At 48.7% G+C, this 20,194-nt stretch overlaps 1 protein-coding gene across 1 annotated transcript; it reads right to left on the bottom strand.

The window, feature by feature from the left end:
• Nucleotides 1–16,625: 16,625 nt before the first annotated feature.
• On the bottom strand, nucleotides 16,626–19,201 carry LOC103646038 (scarecrow-like protein 8). Its single transcript, XM_008670776.4, has one exon. It carries the CDS (start codon nucleotides 18,787–18,789, stop codon nucleotides 16,918–16,920), a length of 1,872 nt encoding a protein of 623 aa, XP_008668998.1. The 5' UTR covers nucleotides 18,790–19,201; the 3' UTR covers nucleotides 16,626–16,917.
• Nucleotides 19,202–20,194: the final 993 nt, after the last annotated feature.

Here is a 20,194-nt window from a genome sequence, read left to right as displayed (position 1 = left end):
TGTTGAAAAACTTCCTGCTCCTTTGGGAGAGGATGCGCTTTGAAAAATACAAAATGTTTTACAAAATAACCCTGCATAAAATATTGCTGTTTCTGCAAAATATCCTGAGCTCCACATATTCCATGCATTATATCTGATTTCCCCATTCCGCGGGTGAAGGTGGGCTGCTGAGTACGTTTGTACTCACCCTTGCTTATTTGTTGTTTTTCAGAAAAAGGAGATCAGGTAAGAGTTACGATTGTTCCCAACCTTGCATGTGGCTGTTAGACCGCTGATTTGCTTCACTGCGTATATCGGGCTGCTTCAGCCCCACTCTAATGATATGTCCCGAGTTGTGGACCAACTCTTAAAGTTGATCGCCACCTTTATAGGTTTGTCTCGTTTAAGCAGATCTGTAATCATCTGATGTATAAATGTGTTTACTAGCCTCCTGGGACTAGTAATTGTATCACATTTGAGTCCCAAAGGATTGGGACGCTTCAGTGCCATTGAAGGGGTGATTGCTAACTTTACAAGTGAGAATTAAGAGGGTGAAAAACATGTGGTATTTTCCAAAATCTCGGACAATCAGAACTAGAGCCTCAGACGGTCCGCGATATGTTGTTTTGAGGGTTGATCTTCCTTGATTTATCTCAATTGGTTGTGATGATCGTCAATTACCAAAACAAGTGTGGAAATGGTTTTTAAGCTTATTTCCCTTTAACCCCGAAGATATCCCATTACACGTACCTTTTCCCATTTTTTGTCTCCAGTAAGCCACTCAACGTATTAGGGTTGGCCTTTGATGCCCACTCGCTCTTTACCTCATCTCCATCGCCACCCCTGTCCCGCTGTAGTCCTCTCTTGAGTTCCTCTCCACCGATTGGCTAACCCCATAACCTACTTAGCGACTGGCTGCATTAAGGGATCATTCCCATGTTGTGCTCTCCCTCGCCTCCATCACTGCCTCCATCTAAATGCTCTCCTCCCTCGAGGTCCTATCCCTACCCTTGTTCCTTGTTGTAGCTTGGTCGACTCCAGCCCCTCGAGGCGACCCCTGAAAGGGAAATGTGCCTTTGCGTAATTTCCATAAAAGTTTTGGTGATTAGATGCCCAACACATATTGTTTTTAAGGTGATGTGTACTAAGTGTTAAAGAGAGGCAAATCAAGAATCAAGGTATGACTCTAGCCTTAGTGAATTGTTTTTGGTACTAACATATTCCTCTAAGTGCTATGAGCTGTATCAAATCAAATGAGATTGGATTGGAAAAGTTTGGCTAAGTTCAGCCAGACTTGCACCAGCCTTCGGTGCACCGGACTGTCCGGTGTGCACCGGACAGTGTCTGGTGCCCAGTTTGCCTCAGCGACGAACCCGCCGCTCTCGGGAATTTTCGAGGACGTTGTGGCTAAAATTCACCAGACTGTCCGATGTGCACCGGATTGTCCGGTGATCCAACATCGCCCGCGCCAACGGTCGGCAGCGCGATTAGCGGGCGACGCGTGGCCAAAGCCAACAGTCACTAGGCTGTACCGGACAGTGTCCAGTGTGCCAAGGGGACCGAGGGCTCAACGGTTGGCTTCACCAGGGAAGGAAAGAAATCGGCACTGTTCATGTCCGGTGGGGCACCGGACTGTCCGGTGCGCCAACCGACAGAAGACAAGAATTGCCTACCAAATGGAGATCCAACGACTCCTAGCTGCCTTAGGCTATAAAAGGGACCCCTAGGCGCATGGAGCAGAACACCAAGCCTTCATTGAACATCCTAAGATGCCTAGACATCGCAAGCACGCATCCGGATCACTGTGATTAAGATTTGAGCATTTGTTGAGTTGTAGACTCGCTACGCTATGTTTGTGTGCTCGTTTCTTGACTTGTGTGCGTGTCATTGCTACGACTCTAGCTTCTTGTGTGTATTTCTTTCCCTCCCTTACTCTTGTGGTTTTCATTAAGATCAACCTTATAAGGGTGAGAGACTCTAACTTGTGGAGATTCCTCACAAAGGGAAAATCTACTATAAGGGAGAAAATCGTGGTATTCAAGTGGATCATTGGATCACTTGAAAGGGGTTGAGTGAAACCCTCGTCCATTGGGACGTCACAACGTGGAAGTAGGCAAGTGTTCTACTTGGCCGAACCATGGGATAAAAATAGATGTGTCACCTTTTTTTATTCTTGTGCGATTCTCTCTGCTTCTACTCACTTGATAATTACTCTAAGTTTAATACTCACTTTGTGAAGAGCAATTAAGTGAAGAAGTCACCCCTCTCTTGTCATAACACCTTGGTTTGATTTAACTAAACCAACTTTGTGCTATTTAGTATTGATTTTTACAGGATCACCTATTCACCCCCCTCTAGGTGCCCTCAACCTTGTACCCGACTCGACGCCTTACCATGTTCGACAGGCATTCCTGATTATGTTCGGTCATTGTTACACCCTATTTTTGGTGATTTTAAAATTTCTTTGATAATGCCCAAACATTTTAGGTGTTACCCCTATTTTCTTAAAGGGATGTAGTTATTTTGGAGAAAAGTAAAATCAAATAATTAAAACCCTAGGGATATCATGGTTGATGCATCTCATGCTAGAGCACATGTTTTATTTGTGATTTGGTTGTGCAGTTTATTTGAAATGAGGCACTTCATTTGAATTTAAATTCAAAAGGGAAAAATTCAAATTTCAAACTAAAAGGAAAAGGGCCTCCACGATCAATGCCCTTGAAGAAGACCTCTTCTCGGATGGATTCATGATGTGATGCAGGACACCTTCTCGATCCACGATGCAAGAGAGGGATCCAAAGCAGAAAAACCTCTCTAGCATTGAAGATGATCGGAGTGTTAAAGACAATAGCCATGGAGTCGTCGTAAATCAACGTCGCACCTGCTACCTGGCACGCCAGCTGTCAATGTTTAGGACCCAACCACTCACCATGGGGTTCCCCACGTGATGCTTTTGGGCAGGACAACATCGTTGATTGCGACTCGATGGTATGTGTGGAAGCACGTCGGATCACACACACAAGAGTTTATACATGTTCAGTTCGCTGGAATGCATAACACCCTACTTCCTGTCGAGGCTAAGTATCTGAGAATCACTGGAGTACACGGGTTACAGATAAACTGTGGGCGGTGGAGGGTGAGTTCTCTTGTTGATCTAGTGGTAGCGTGGTTACTGTGAGAAGACTAATGACTTATGAGGTGGTGATGGGATGTCACGAGCTGAGAGATGAGTTAAGTTGTCATCGTAGGGGCACCCCCTCGGCCTTATATACACGACTAGAGGGTTATAACTTTACAAGTCGTGTTGACTCTAACTCTACCTGAATCCTCCTTTTAATGTGGCATGAATACCTTCTCATCCGGAGTTCAGTTACCCTTCATCTGAGTCATCTCTGAGTATCTAGCACTTCTGGTACGCTCAAACTCCCTGCCCGAGGCATCAACGCATGACTCGGACATCTGGCCCAAGGCATCTAGCTTGGCTGCGGCCCGAGGGCAGGCCTTGCTAGGCAAGTGATCGGGAGGCCTATCAAGCGTCCCATGGAGCGTTTTTGCTACCATGGTCTTGGTGAAAATTGGTCGTGGTGAGCTAGACCGCATGTTCCCACCATCCAGGGGATTAAGGTGGAGGTGGTCGAGGCTTACAACTTTGTCAAGCGACTCTCCCTTCAAGGGAGTTGGGCTTCTGGGTGAAAGTCGCCTAGAGGGGGTGAATAGGCGGAAACTAAAATTTATAAACTTAAAGCACAACTACAAGTCGGGGTTAGCGTTAGAATAAAATCTAAGTCCGGAAGAGAGAGCAAAAACAAATCAACCAAGAAATAAAGCGGATGACACGGTGATTTGTTTTACCGAGGTTCGGTTCCAAAGAACCTAGTCCCCGTTGAGGTGGTCACAAAGACCGGATCTCTTTCAACCCTTTCCCTCTCTCAAACGGTCACCTAGACCGAGTGAGCTTTCTCCTTAATCAACAGGTCACTTAGACCCCACAAGGACCACCACACACTTGGTGTCTCTTGCTTTGATTACAAGTCACTTGAGAATAAGAATGGGAATAGAAGAAAGCACGATTGCAAAAGCCAAGCAACAAGAGCGACAAATATCACACGGATCACACTCTCTCTCAAGTCGCTAATCACTAATGATCACTTGTCTCAATTATGGAACTTGGAGAGATTGGAAGCTTTGATTGTGTCTTGGAATGAATTGCTAGCTCTTGTATTGAATGTGAAAGGTTGGAATGCTTGGGTGAAGTGAATGGAGGTGGTTGGGGTTGTATTTATAGCCCCCAACCACTTCTTAGTCGTTGCTCCTTTTCTGCCGACCGCGGACGGTCCGCGCCCCTGGTCCAGACGGTCCGCCCCTGCACATCAACGGCTGAAATCGCAACGGTCAGCAGTAACGGCTATATCAACGGCTATATAGCATTTAATGCGTCGTCAGATGTCAGATAAAGCGGTCGCAGACGGTCCGGTCGTGCACCTCGGACGGTCCGCGAGGACGCTATAATTCATTTTACTGAACCCGTCACCTTCGGGTTTTTTGGTTCTGCGCCGATCGGACGGTCCGCGCCTTGAGGTCGGACGGTCTGCGCTTGGTCTCGGACGATAATTGCTTTTTCATCAGACGGTCCGTAGTGTAGACTCGCGTTTATGCAGTGTTCCTGTCCGAGGGTCACCTTGGTGTCGCGGACGGTCCGCCGCAAGGGCCCGGACGGTCCGCGCTTAGTCTGTTTTTCCAAAAAGCTTCTCCTGTCCAGAATAATCTACGTCGATTTAGAATATTTGTAGATGAACTTATGCCCCTGTGAAATTATCAACTAGGCAAACTGGTTAGTCCACAAGGTTTGTGATGGTTGTCAAACACCAAAATCGATTATAGGAAATGTTGAGACTATTTCCCTTTCAATCTCCACCTTTTTGGTGATTGATGCCAACACAAACCAAAGCAAATATAAAGTGTAGAAATGTAACTAGTTTGCATTTTGATAGATGTGCATAAGTTATGAAAGCATTTCTAAGTATATAAGTTTGATTTGATATTTAACATTTTGGACCACATTTGCACCACTTGTTTTGTTTTTGCAAATTCTTTTGGGAAAACCTTTTCAAAGTCTTTTGCAAATAGTCAAAGGTATATGAATAATATTTGAAATTTCTCCCCCTGTTTCAAATGATTTTCCTTTGACTAGAACTAAACTCCCCCTGTAAGAAATTCTCCTCTTAGTGTTCAAGAGGGTTTTACCAATTGAAAGAAGACCAAATATTTCAGATACCAATTTGAAAAATCCTAACCAATTGGAAAACATATCAATTTTGAAATATGTCTATTAAAAATTTTCATCATAAGATGCCAATTGAAAAGACAAACATAAATCATTATTTTCGAAAATTGGTGGTGCGGTCCTTTTGCTTTGGGCTTAATATTTCTCCCCCTTTGGCATTAATCGCCAAAAACGGAGTCGTTTGAGAGCCCTCTTTACTTTCTCCCCATTGGTATGAGCAATAAGAGTGAAGATTATACCAAAGTGGAGAGTGGTGCGGAGTGACGGCGAAGGGTACATGATACCGCTAGAGTGGACTGGAAGCCTTGCCGAAAACTCCATTTCCCTTTCAATCTACGACTTAGCATAGGAATACACTTGAAAACATATTAGTCGTAAACATAAAAGAGATACGATCAAAGGTACATAAATGAGCAATGTGTGCAATGTTTCAATCAAAATTCCGAGAATCAAGAATGTTTAGCTCATTCCTAGGTTTGGTAAAGGTTTTCTCATCTAATGGTTTGGTAAAGATATCGGCTAACTGTTCTTTAGTACTAACATAAGCTATCTTGATATCCCCCCTTTGTTGGTGATCCCTCAAAAAGTGATACCGAATGGCTATGTGCTTAGTGCGGCTGTGTTCAACGGGATTATCTGCCATGCGGATTGCACTCTCATTATCACATAGGAGAGGGACTTTGCTCAATTTGTAGCCATAGTCCCTAAGGGTTTGCCTCATCCAAAGCAATTGCGCACAAAAATGTCCTGCGGCAATATACTCAGCTTCGGCGGTAGAAAGAGCTACTGAGTTTTGTTTCTTTGAAGCCCAAGACACCAGGGATATTCCCAGAAACTGATAAGTCCCTGATGTGCTCTTCCTATCAATTTTACACCATGCCCAATCAACATCTGAATAGCCTATTAAATCAAAGGTGGATCCCTTGGGGTACCAAAGACCAAACATAGGTGTGTAAACTAAATATCTCATGATTATTTTCACGGCCCTAAGGTGAACTTCCTTAGGATCGGCTTGGAACCTTACACACATGCATACGGAAAGCATAATATCCGGTCGAGATGCACATAAAAAAGTAAATATCCTATCATTGACCGGTATACCTTTTGATCTACGGATTTACCTCCCGTGTCGAGGTCGAGATGCCCATTGGTTCCCATGGGTGTCTTGATGGGCTTGGCATCCTTCATTCCAAACTTGGTAAGTATGTCTTGTATGTACTTTGTTTGGCTGATGAAGGTGCCCTCTTGGAGTTGCTTGACTTGAAATCCTAGAAAATACTTCAACTCCCCCATCATAGACATCTCGAATTTTTGAATCATAATCCTACTAAACTCTTCACATGTAGATTTGTTAGTAGACCCAAATATGATATCATCAACATAAATTTGGCATGCAAACAAATCATTTGCAATGGTTTTAGTAAAGAGTGTAGGATCGGCTTTTCCAACTTTGAACCCATTAGTGATAAGAAAATCTTTTAGGCATTCATACCATGCTCTTGGGGCTTGCTTGAGCCCATAAAGCGCCTTAGAGAGTTTATACACATGGTTAGGGTACTCACTATCTTCAAAGTCGGGAGGTTGCTCAACATAGACCTCTTCCTTGATTGGTCCATTGAGGAAGGCACTTTTCACGTCCATTTGGTAAAGCTTAAAGCCATGGTGAGTAGCATAGGCAAGTAATATATGAATTGACTCAAGCCTAGCTACGGGTGCATAGGTTTCACCGAAATCCAAACCTTCGACTTGTGAGTAGCCCTTGGCCACAAGTTGGGCTTTGTTCCTCGTCATCACACCATGCTCATTCTGCTTGTTGTGGAATACCCACTTGGTTCCTACAACATTTTGGTTAGGACGTGGAACTAAATGTCATACCTCATTCCTCGTGAAGTTGTTGAGCTCCTCTTGCATTGCCAACACCCAATCTGAGTCTCTTAGTGCATCCTCTACCCTGTGGCTCAATAGAGGAAACAAAAAGAGTAATGTTCACAAAAATGAGTGACTCGAGATCGAGTTGTTACCCCCTTATGAATGTCGCCGAGGATGGAGTTCACAGGGTGATCTATTTGAATCGCTTGGTGGACTCTTGGATGTGGCGGTCTTTGATCCTATGCTTCTTGATCATCTTCCTTATCTTGATCATTATCATCTCCCCCTTGATCATTGTCCTCCTCTTGAGGTGGCTCATCCTCTTGATCTTCATTGTCATCATCTTGAGCTTGATCCTCATCTTGGGTTGGTGGAGATGCTTGCATGGAAGATGACGATTGATCTTGTGCTTGTATAGGCTTTTCGGATTCCTTAGGACACAAATCTCCAATGGACATGTTCCTTAGTGCAACGCACGGAGCCTCTTCATCATCTAGTTCATCAAGATCAACTTGCTCCATTTGGGAGCCATTAGTCTCATCAAACACAATGTCACAAGAAACCTCAACTAATCCAGTGGATTTGTTAAAGACTCTATATGCCCTTGTGTTTGAATCATATCCTAGTAAAAAGTCTTCTACAGCCTTAGAAGCAAATTTAGATTTTCTACCTCTTTTAACAAGAATAAAACATTTGCTACCAAAGACTCTAAAATAAGAAACATTGGGCTTTTTACCGGTTAGGAGTTCATATGATGTCTTCTTGAGGATTCGGTGAAGGTAGAGCCGGTTGATGGAGTAGCAGGCGGTGTTAATCGCCTCAGCCCAGAATCGGTCTGGAGTCTTGTACTCATCAAGCATGGTTCTTGCCATGTCTAGTGGAGTTCTATTCTTTCTCTCCACTACACCATTTTGTTGGGGTGTGTAGAGAGAAAAGAACTCATGCTTGATGCCCTCATCCTAAAAAAAAGCCTTCTATTTGTGAGTTCTTGAACTTCGTCCCGTTGTCGCTTCTTATCTTCTTGATTCTTAATCCAAACTCATTTCGAGCTCGTCTCAAGAATCCCTTTAAGGTCTCTTGGGTTTGTGATTTTTCCTGCAAAAAGAACACCCAAGTGAAGCGAGAATAATCATCCACAATAACTAGACAGTACTTACTCCCGCCGATGCTTATGTAAGCAATCAGGGCCGAATAAATCCATGTGAAGTAGCTCAAGCAGCCTGTCGGTCGTCATGATGTTCTTGTGTGGATGATAGGTACCAACTTGCTTCCCTGCTTGACATGCGCTACAATCCCTGTCTTTCTCAAAATGAACATTTGTTAGTCCCAAAATGTGTTCTCCCTTTAGAATTTGTGAAGATTCTTCATCCCAACATGGGCTAGTCGGTGATGCCAGAGCCAACCCATATTAGTCTTAGCAATTAAGCAAGTATCGAGTTCAGCTCTATTAAAATCAACTAAGTATAGCTGACCCTCTAATACCCCCTTAAATGCTACTGAATCATCACTTCTTCTAAAGACAGTAACACCTATATCCATAAAAAGACAGTTGTAACCCATTTTGCATAATTGAGAAACTGAAAGCAAGTTATAATCTAAAGAATCTACAAGAAAAACATTGGAAATAGAATGGTCAGGTGATATAGTGATTTTACCAAGTCCTTTGACCAAACCTTGATTTCCATCCCCGAATGTGATAGCTCTTTGGGGATCTTCGTTTTTCTCATAGGAGGAGAACATCCTTTTCTCCCCTATCATGTGGTTTGTGCACCCGCTATCGATTATCCAACTTAAGCCCCCGGATGCATAAACTTACAAAACAAGTTTAGGCCTTGTTCTTATGTACCCAAACGGTCTTGGGTCCTTTCAAATTAGAAACAAGCACCTTGGGTACCGAAACACAAGTCTTGGAGCCCTTGTGTCTGCCCCCAATATATTTGGCAACTACTTTGCCTGATTTGTTAGTTAAAACATAGGATGCATCAAGAGTTTTAAATGAAACTTTAGGTTCATTTGATGCAGTAGGAGATTTCTTTTTAGGCATTTTAATGTGAGTGGAATGCCTAGAGCTAGATGCCTCATTCTTGTATATAAAAGCATGATGGGAAACAGAATGAGACTTTCTATCATGAATTCTCCAAATCTTATGCTCAGGATAACCAGCAGGATATAAAATGTAACCCTCGTTATCCTGTTCTATGCGAGCCTTGCCCTTAACAAAATTGGACAGTCTCTTAGGGGCATTAAGCTTGACATTGTCTCCCTGTTGGAAGCCAATGCCATCCTTAATGTCAGGGCGTCTCACATTATAGAGCATGCTCCTAGCAAATTTAAATTTTTCATTTTCTATCTCATGCTCATTGATTTTACTAGTTAGGTGTGCTATGTGATCATTTTGTTGTTTAATTAAAGCTAGGTGATAATGAATAGCATCAACATTAATATCTCTACATCTCATGCAAAAAGAAACATGATCAACAGTGGATGTAGAGGCTTTGCAAGATTTTAATTCATCTATCTTAGATTTTAGCATGGCATTTTCATCTCTAAGACAGGAAATAGAAACATTGCAAACATTTAAATCCTTAGCCTTAGAAATTAATTTATCATTCTCAATCTTAAGGCTAGAAATTGATTCATTCAATTTTTCAATCTTAGCAATTAAACTAGCATTATCATTTTTAAGATTAGCAATCGAATCATCACAAACATTTCTCTTTTCAACCTTAGCGATCAAATTAGCATTTTAATTCTAAGGTTGAAGATAGTGTCATGGCAAATGCTAAGTTCACTAGTTAATTTTTCACATTTCTCTATTTCCTGAGCATAAGCATTCTTTACCTTAACATGCTTTTTGTTTTCCTTAATAAGGAATTCCTCTTGGCTATCCAAGAGTTCATCCTTCTCATGAATAGCACCTATCAATTCATTTAGTTTTTCCTTTTGTTGCATGTTAAGGTTGGAAAAAAGACTAAGCAAATCATCCTCATCTTCACTAGAGCTACCCCCATCACTAGATGTTGTATATTTAGTGGAGGCTCTAGATTTTACCTTCTTTTTGCCGTTGTCGTACCCTGAAACAGGGGTATCCCTTACTACAGTATGAAGACGCGGTACCAGCGCGGCTATCTCTAGTCGCGTGGTAAACAGCACCCGACCCCACCACGTGGACGGCTCTGGGGCCGCCACGTGGCTAGAGAAGATGATATACTCCAAGGTATCAACAGTGAGTCCGGACCCCCATGGGAAAGTGTCGAACCCCTGTATATGCAGACCGGACCTCCGGGAGAGGGTCGGGACCTCCACGGGCACAAACTGGACGATGGGTTCCGGACCCCTCTGTGTGGGGTTCGGGCCACTCACAGCAGGGTCCAGGGATTCTGGGACGAAGAATACCCAGGCCTTAATCAAGGCCAGGCGGGGGTCCAGAGCCGACACGTGTCCGGACCTTACCGTATACGCTTCTGCTCCCCGCTCAGGCGAAGCCCCGATGCTGCCCGTGACGTAAGCCGGCGGGTGGAGCCTGACGTAAGGCATCTGGGCCACGCGGCCTCTCCATTTATTGCGGATAAGGCGCGCCGCTTGTCCATTCCACTAGCAGGAGATGTGTCGCCTCGGCATTTAATGAGCCCGGTCCATTCCACTGGCAAGCGATGTGCCGCCTCGGCATTTAATGAGCCCTGTCCACTTCGCTGACAGGCGGCGACCAGGCCATCCCGCAGGCGGCGTGCCTGTCCATTCCATTGCCAAGCAGTACGCCCATGCTGCCACGTGTACTACACTCATCATGACTCGCGCGTTACCGAGGAAGCAGTCGCGGCATATCAATACTATATGCACTACGGACATTATGGCGCTCGGAGATCGCCCATGTGTTACAGGCATTAGTTACTTCCTTCCATTTTGAGCTATAAAAGGGAAGGCACACTACGTTGCAAGGCACACGAACACAGACTCAGATTCACTCAGACTCTCAAACAATACATCACACAGTGGAATAGGGTATTACGCTCCGGCGGCCTGAACCACTCTAAACCCTTGTGTGTTCTTGTATTCATCCTGAATCCATCTAGCAGGCAAAACGCTTAGGCCCCTCCTCATCTTAGGATTTAGGGCGGGTGCGTTTCGCCACCCGGCCAGAGAATTTCCTCTCCGACAGCCGTCCTTTGCCATGAGGCACTTGTGGCCGACGTTGGGGAAGAGGAGGCCCTTATTGACGGCGATGTTGGCGGCGTCCTCGTCGGAGGAGGAGTCCGTGGGCATCACCGTCCTTCTTCTTGTAATATCTCTTCTTCTCCTTCTTCCCCTCTTGTCGTTGTCCCTGTCACTATCACTAGATATATGACATTTAGAAATAAAGTAACCGAGCTTACCACATTTGTAGCATACTTTCTTGGAGCGGGGTTTGTAATCCTTCCCACTCCTTTGCTTGAGGATTTGGCGGAAGCTCTTGATGATGAGCGTCATTTCCTCGTTGTCGAGCTTGGAGGCGTCGATGGGGAGCCTACTTGATGTAGACTCTTCTTTCTTTTCTTCCATCGCTTTGAATACGACGCGTTGCACCTCGGGTGTGGAGGTGCCGCTTTGCTCGACGATTTGATTGGAGCCTTTGATCATTAGCTCAAGGCTCACAAACTTTCCTATAACCTCCTCGGGAGACATTAGCTTATATCTAGGATCACTACGAATTAATTGAACTTGTGTAGGATTAGGAAAAACAAGTGATCTTAGAATAACCATGACCATTTCATGGTCATCCCATTTGGTGCTCCTGAGGTTGCGCACTTGGTTGACCAAGGTCTTGCTGAATCGAGAATAGCAATTCCATTTCTGAAACAACGGATATATACTTTTAAATGGTGAGCAGCTACCCGACGGCCGAGATGTGCATTCGTACAAAGTAATTTAGTACAGACAGTTGAAAGGACCAGATTTGTCATTTTTTTTTCGTTTCCTTATCAGAGAGGGGCCACTAAGGCAGGCAGGATGTTGGCTGAAAGAAATCCCCTTTAGGGGCGGGCTTTGACCATGTCTCCCGAGCCGGTTGTACATTGCTTGTGGCTCCTCTCCTTGGTTGAGGACGAATCAACCGAGCTCCCCCTCGATCGTTTCCCGCTTGGTGATCTTGGCCACCTCATCCCCTTCGTGCGCGGTCTTTAGCACGTCCCAAATCTCCTTGGCACTCTTCATCCCTTGCACCTTATTATACTCCTCTCGACATAGAGAGGCAAGGAGTATAGTAGTGGCTTGGGAGTTGAAGTGTCGGATTTGGGCGACCTCGTCCAAGTCGTAGCCTTCATCCCCCACGGATGGTACCTGCGCTCCAAACTCAACAATGTCCCAAATGCTAGCGTGGAGTGAGGTTAGATGATGCCTCATTTTATCACTCCACATACAATAATCTTCACCGTAAAAAATCGGTGGTTTGCCTAATGGGACAGAAAGTAAAGGAGTGTGTTTGGAAATGCGGGGATAGCGTAAGGGGATCTTACTAAACTTCTTGCGCTCATGGTGCTTAGAAGTGACGGACGGTGCGTCGGAGTTGGAGGTGGATGGCGACAAAGAATCGGTCTCGTAGTAGACCACTTTCTTTATCTTCTTCTTCTTGTCGCCACTCCGGTGCGACTTGACGCGAGGAGGTGATTCCTCCCTTCCTTTGGCGCCGGACTCCCTTGATGGAGCCTTCTCGTGGCTTGTGTCCGTTTCCATTTCCCTCTTGGCGGATCCTCCCGACATCACTTCGAGTGGTTAGACTCTAATGAAGTATCGGGTTCTGATACCAATTGAAAGTCACCTAGAGGGGGGTGAATAGGCGGAAACTGAAATTTATAAACTTAAAGCACAACTACAAGCCGGGGTTAGCGCTAAAATAAAATCTAAGTCCGGAAGAGAGGGCGAAAACAAATCAACCAAGAAATAAAGCGGATGACACGGTGATTTGTTTTACCGAGGTTCGGTTCCAAAGAACCTAGTCCCCGTTGAGGTGGTCACAAAGACCAGGTCTCTTTCAACCCTTTCCCTCTCTCAAACGGTCACCTAGACCGAGTGAGCTTTCTCCTTAATCAATGGGTCACTTAGACCCCACAATGACCACCACACACTTGGTGTCTCTTGCTTTGATTACAAGTCACTTGAGAATAAGAATGGGAATAGAAGAAAGCATGATTGCAAAAGCCAAGCAACAAGAGCGACAAATATCACACGGATCACTCTCTCTCTCTCTCAAGTCGCTAATCACTAACGATCACTTGTCTCAATTGTGGAACTTGGAGAGATTGGAAGCTTTGATTGTGTCTTGGAATGAATTGCTAGCTCTTGTATTGAATATGAAAGGTTGGAATGCTTGGGTGAAGTGAATGGAGGTGGTTGGGGTTGTATTTATAGCCCCCAACCACTTCCTAGCCGTTGCTCCTTTTCTGCCGACCGCGGACGGTCCACGCCCCTGGTCCGAACGGTCCGCCCCTGCACATCAACGACTGAAATCGCAACGGTCAGCAGTAACGGTTATATAGCATTTAATGCGTCGTTAGATGTCAGATAAAGCAGAAGCGGACGGTCCGGTCGTGCACCCCAAACGGTCCGCGAGGGCGCTATAATTCATTTTACCGAACCCGTCACCTTCGGGTTTTTTGGTTCTGCGCCGACCGGATGGTCCGCGCCTTGAGGCCGGACGGTCCGCGCTTGGTCTCAAACGGTGCTTGCTTTTCCATCGGACGGTCCGTAGTGTAGACTCGCGTTTATGCAGTGTTCCTGTCCGTGGGTCACCTTGGTGTCGCGGACGGTCCGCGCTTAGTCTATTTTTTCCAAAAAGCTTCTCCTGTCCGGAATAATCTACGGTATTCCGGACAGTCGATTTAGAATACTTGTAGATGAACTTATGCGCCTGTGAAATTATCAACTAGGCAAACTGGTTAGTCCACAAGGTTTGTGATGGTTGTCAAACACCAAAATCGATTATAGGAAATGTTGAGACTATTTCCCTTTCACTGGGCCCCATTTGTTATTTCTTCGTTGCCAATGGCGTTGTCGAAGTTCCCAAAGCGTTCGGTCGCTCTGGAAGCCCGTGCTACTCCAATGTCGCTTCTAGCCATCTGGAGCTTGGAGAATCTCGTCGCGGAACGCGCGAGTCCCCTACCTGACACACCAACTGTAGGTGTTACGTACCTCGCCCCATTTTTGTACGTGTTCCGGGCTCTGGAGGATGCGCACGGAGGGCGCAAGGTTTATATTGGTTCGGGCAGAACGTCCCTACTTCGTGTCATCGGTGGCTTGCGCTACCGGCATCATTGATGATCAAACTCGTAGTAGGGGTTACCAGCGGTCGAGAGAGGGATGTGATGCTCCTAAGTCTCTTTATCGGGGGGTGGAAGTGGAGCTTAGAAGATGTAGGGTGGAGTCCTAGCTAAGTCTTGGTTCGGCGGGCTCCAACCTCCTGGTCCTCATCGGTGCTCCTTCTCCTACTGTTCGTCCTTGTCGGTTCATGTCCGTCTAAAGGCGTCCGGTTGCCCCAAGAGCTCTCTCCTTTTGATCCCCTTGCCTGGAGGTCAGCCTTTCCCTTTTATAGGCTAGGAGAGGGGTCGGCAAGCGGTGGCTTCCCTTGAGATGAGTCGTAAGGTAAGGGTAAAGCCAAAGTTTTACCACGGGTGGAGTCATGTGTACTCGTGGGGCCCGGTGCTGCCTGGTTGTCTCGTATTTACTGTGAGGGCGGCGATGGTCCCAGGCGTCATCATTTTGGCTTCGCCGACCCCTGGCCTCCGTTGCCTAGGGCTCGGCGTAGCCCATCGTGTAGTGCCTCGCAAGAGGTCTGCGCATTGAGGCCTAGTCCGATAGGCCATAAGTGAACGTGCATGCCAAGGAGCGTGTGAGTCATTAATGCGTTGCAGTTGGGGGCTCGTAGGTCATGAGTGCTATGCAGACTGAGATGTTCGTAGGTCATGAGTGGGAGACGGACCGACGCCGTGCTGTGGCTCGGTGCCAGACGTGGTTAAATGTGGCTGACTATTTATGGTAGGTCAGTATGGGATCGGGCGCGGGATCCACTCGAGTGGTTCCCTTCCGACACGCCCGACCTCCCTTGTCAGGTTCCGCCACGCTCGACCTTGGCTCAGTGCCGCAGGGTTCGACCGGGGGCGGTTCCTTTTAGGGTTGGCGTGTCTGCCTCTCCCAATTGACTAATGGGCCCAGCGAACTAAGACTCCTTTCATCAACACACTCTCTGACTGGCGGATCTGAAGGACCGGGGATCATTTCCCCAGTAATGTTATTATAGAAACATGTTCAAAAGATGATGCAAGGTAGAATGAGCAACCCAAGATGTGTCTTGACATCTTGTCTCACTAAAAACTTGAATAAAAAGAAAGGTAAGGTGAAGCTAAACTAACCTCTTCAAGATAACACCATCAAAAAAATAAAGCTTGATGAAGGAGAAATCATAATTTGCTTCGGGTGCCACAAGGAAGGCCAAATCCTATAAGTGTCTATTAATGTAAGATAAAGAGTGGGAGACAAAAACAAAAGTAAACAAGAGTCTCAAACTTTAATTTACTGAATGATCTGTTGAAAGTCATTCTCTTTTTTTAAACGAACGGAAGTCACTGTCCTCTCTTGTAGATAGGGCTGAATGTGGATTGCATCGTCTAGGACGCATCTTACTAAAATACGCTTGCAATCCAAATCCTTGCCAAAATTTCATACTTTACTAAAATCTGATAGCAGTCCAAATGCTTGTCCCTTTCCTAGAAGCTGAGTTCTTATCTCCTTTCCAAAACAAAATCCAATGCTTGTCAAATTTGATGTGAGCCGTGAGCCCGTGGGAGAGAGCAACTCCAGCCTAATCCACCATGAGGAGCTTGATTGGAACCGGGGAATCCTTGAGACGGAAGCCAATTCGAGCACGCGCTGAATCCACGTACGTTTTCGCCGTAGCTTGAAGCGCACAAAACACACAATTCCTTGTTCCACCACAAGCCCCCGGGGCCCCCTTCCGTCCCCACGAACGCAACCCCCAGCATCTCGACAGCAAGCATCGGCGACAACAATCGAGACCACGTTGGTGGCTGTACTGCTACGCCTCGTAGTGCAATGCACTGGCATTTCGTTTCGTGCACCTCTGTCTCTCCCATCGTAGTGAGTGATCTCTAATTGCCCCCAAGCTTTCATTAGTTTAATCCCAAAAGCAACCAGTATTTATTTAACCGATCAATTTCATGGGTTCGGTTGGGCTGAGTAGAGCAGAGCAGAGCAGGCTGCAAAGAAAGAAAAGAACTCACCAAACCGCAAACTACTACTACTTCCAAGTGGCAATTTCCTTACCATGACTGCGCTTCACCTTCACCTAGCCTACACTTGTACTCCTACGTGGCAAACAAATATTAATCGACAGGAAAGGGGTCGGGGTCGGGCCCAGCTGCACATTTCGCGCCCACTAGTTAGGCAGCACCGCTACTGTACAGGTCTAAAAATATAATACTGCTAGCACCACGATCACCATGAATGAATCAGAGAGAATGTTATCTTCTTCTACCAACATGCCACACAAAATTAGGAGGAGATTGCGATATAACTTACTCTTTTCCATATACTACTATGAGCAGTTATAAGAATTATGAGTCGCTACAGCTAGGAAGGATTTTTACCAGATCATGGCAAACTCATCACTCCTCACCCAATCAAGGTAAAAAAAAAGGAAGAAGGGAGAACGAGGAAAGCAATAGCTCGAATTATGTAACTGACAATTTAGTGACGGCAATAATGGCCCGGGCGGGCGGTCGGCCGCCCGCCGTGGTCTAGCGCCACGCGGAGGCGACGGTCACCGCGCGCCCCATCCAACAGAACCGGAGCACGCCGTTCTCCGCCTTGACTGTGAACCCGGGCGGTACATGGCCGACGCGGGCGCCGACCAGCTCTTCGGCAATGCTCGAGCCGAGCGACACCGGGCGGAAGCCCGCCATGCCGAACCTGGCGCGCCACTTGCCGAAGACCTCGCACCGCTCCAGCCGGTCGGGGCCATCCCGGCCGACCGCGTTCGCCGCCTTCTTCGACAGGGCCGCCTCGGCCCTGGCCTTCTCCGCAATCTCCCGCGCCAGCGTCGCGTCCAGCGACTCCAGGATGGCGCCGTAGTGCGCGCACGCGTCAGTGAAGCGCGCCGCCAGCGGTGCCGTATTGGTGTTCAGTTCCTGCTCGACGAGGGTCACCACCTGCGGGCCCAGCGCGCGCACGCGGCGGAGCAGCTCGTCGCGGGGGTTGGCCGGAGAGACGCTCTCGTCGGGCACGTGGGAGAGTGCGAAGGCGAGGTTGACCGCGACCGCCTCCCCCGGCTCGCAGCACAGCCTGGACGCATCCAGCTCTGCTGCTCTGCAGCTGACCACTGTAAAGCGGTACTCCACGCCAGCTCGCTCGGCGAGCTTCTTCAGCCGCTCCTCGATGGCTGGTAGCGATGCGGTTAGAGACTGCGTGAACGGCGAGCTCGGGTCGGTGACGGCGGTGACCTTCAGGGACCTGCCCTGCACGCGTCGGTCGGCGAGGTACTGGATGAGAGCCGCGTGCTGCGGGAAGCTGACGTCGAAGTCGACGAGGTGGATGGCGCGGTGGTCGCCCACCGCTTCGACGATGGCGGCGCTGGCGGCGTGGAGGGCGACGCGGAAGCACGGGGAGAGGTCCTGTAGGAGTTGGGACCCGGCGCGCTGCTCGACGCTGCAGAGGTCGGCGAGGAGTTGAGATGGGGCGGAGGCGGCCGGAGCAATGCGGGAGGACAGGGCGGCCACCATCATGGCAATCAGCCGCTGTTCCGCATCGCCGTGCTGGTTAGCCGCGCGCTTCAGGGCGGCCAGATGGGCGGCCGCCGCTTCGTGATGGCCATCCGCGATAGCGACCGCGGCTTCAGACAATAGCTGCCTCGACGCGGCCCCGGGGGTCGGCGGCGAGCAGGACGCGGACGAGGACGCCGTGGAGGAGTTTGACGGTGACCTCGTCATCCCGACGTTATTATTGTTGTTGTTTGGGGTCGCCGCTGCAGGGAGCCCGGGCGACGGCGCGGCCGCGATGGAGCTGAGCTGCTGTATCGTCTCCTCCCACTCGGAGTTGGTGACGGCGGAACCGGTGCCGCTCATCGCCGCAACCGGCTCGTCGTCGTCGTCGTCGTCCAGCAGCTGCTTCTCGAGCTCCTGCAAAATGAACAGCTCGCTCGAAACCGACGGCTGAGGCAGCGGCGCCGTCGACAGCCCGAAGGGCTGCGTCTGCGGTGAGGACGTCGTGAGCGGCACCTGCCGCTGCAGCTGCGGCTGCATCAGCGGCACCGCCGCCCTGGACGCGGTGGTGAGCGACGACGAGAGCGTCGACGAAGGCGACGCTAGGCCCCCTCCAAAGCTGGACCCGGGTAGAACCAGAGGCTGAGCCGGGGTGCCTCCCAGCAAGGCGGCGATATCGACCGCCGCAGCCGTGCGCTGCCTCACGGCGCGCAGGTACAGCGCCTGTTGCGCGGCCACCTGCTGCTGCTGGTGGTGCTGCCACCTCTCCAGCTCGCCGAGGCTCCTCTTGAGCACTCCTCCACCGGCTGCCGCGTCGGCCCGCTGCTGCAGCTGGAGCTGGAGCTGCATCGCCGATCCGACCCCGTAGGAGTAACCCTGGCGCGGATCGCGCCACGGCGCGCCTGGCTCCATGCAGGGCGGGGCAGGTCGGGGCAGGGAGAGCAGAAAGAGAGGAGGAGGAGGAAGGTGACGAGACGAATCTACCGAGGAGGGAGGGAGGGAGGGAGGAATGGAATGCTATGGGCTATGGCTACCTCCAAATGCTATGGCTACAACAACAGCTACGGGTCCAGCTAATGGGAGCCGGTGCCATTCAATTCAATTTGCTTCTCCGATAATAAAACCGCCACCCCTCCCCCATCTCCGCTGCTGCGGTTACGTTTATAAAAGTGAGACCGGCGTTTGGGATCCGACACCGATTCGGCGGCACTCCCGCTGACGGCGTGGGCCAGCCAGCCGGTGGCGGGGAATCGATGGTGGTGTTTATCGGGAGGCGTTGTGGCGGGGCCCCGGCTCGCTTTGGTACTATAGTAGATTTTAATGCGAGGGCGGGGGCTGCAGGGTGAATCCGTGATGGGCAGGCCGGGCAGTGTGAAGGAATGGAAACGGGCAGCGCGGGTTACCAGCTGAGACCGAGACCGGGCGCCGTCGCGTGATCGCGTCACGTCACGCAACTTCGCCCGCGATGACGCCGTCGCGCTCCTTCCCGCTGCGAGGAGGCGTCGGGACGACCTGGGGGCTGGCTGGCTCCCGGGTGGCGTGGCCTGGCGCCTTTCACCCGCCGACGCGACGCCTGCCGGTGGCCGCCGCCACTACCGGTTTTGCGGGAACCGCCCCTCAGTTTCGACGCATTTCGAGCCGATCCACGGAAACCGATCACGACACGCTAGGCCACCTGCGATTTCGTAAAACTAGGCGCTGGATTCCGCAAATGTCGCTTTTTTTGGGAACTTTGGTACACACCGGGCCACACGGTTAGTAGTCCTGGCCAGCATTAAACGACCAAGATACCCCTGACGGATTACGTGATCTGTCAGTGCGTGGAGGGATGGGGGAAGCTGGGGAGGGTAGTTTCGGCAGATCGAGAAACGTTTTAGCGGTGCGTATGCGTATGTGTAAGTAAAAGGTTTCTTGCTTGGGGGGGTGGTGCGTTGGGAATTAGTTAGGAAACCGGAATATCCACCCAACAACCACGTACCCACCTTTTCTGGTGTCTAGAACCCTGATTCTCTTTTTTTCCTTAGCCCCGAGTGTGTCCACACCACTTCATATCATATTCATATACGTGCATACAGTATGGAGTATCACACTAAAAAAACAATACTTACTCCGTGACCTATCCTGATAGAGTGGGAAAGCCATTGTGTACACTCAACGCTTGTGGGACGGAGACACCGCCGTGATCAAATTCTACGCACACCAGGCTACAATTCCATGCTTTCTTGGTTCATACTCGCTGGTGACTTGGAAATTTCCTGTTTCCCGGCCTCTCGCCGTAAGACTTGTACACACTCTTAACCCACCAACGATGAGTGGA

This window comes from Zea mays, chromosome 2, assembly GCF_902167145.1.
Source record: "Zea mays cultivar B73 chromosome 2, Zm-B73-REFERENCE-NAM-5.0, whole genome shotgun sequence".
NCBI classification, from domain to species: domain Eukaryota; kingdom Viridiplantae; phylum Streptophyta; class Magnoliopsida; order Poales; family Poaceae; genus Zea; species Zea mays.
Note: the sequence above shows the minus strand (reverse complement) of the source record. Positions and strands in the feature narration are given on the sequence as shown.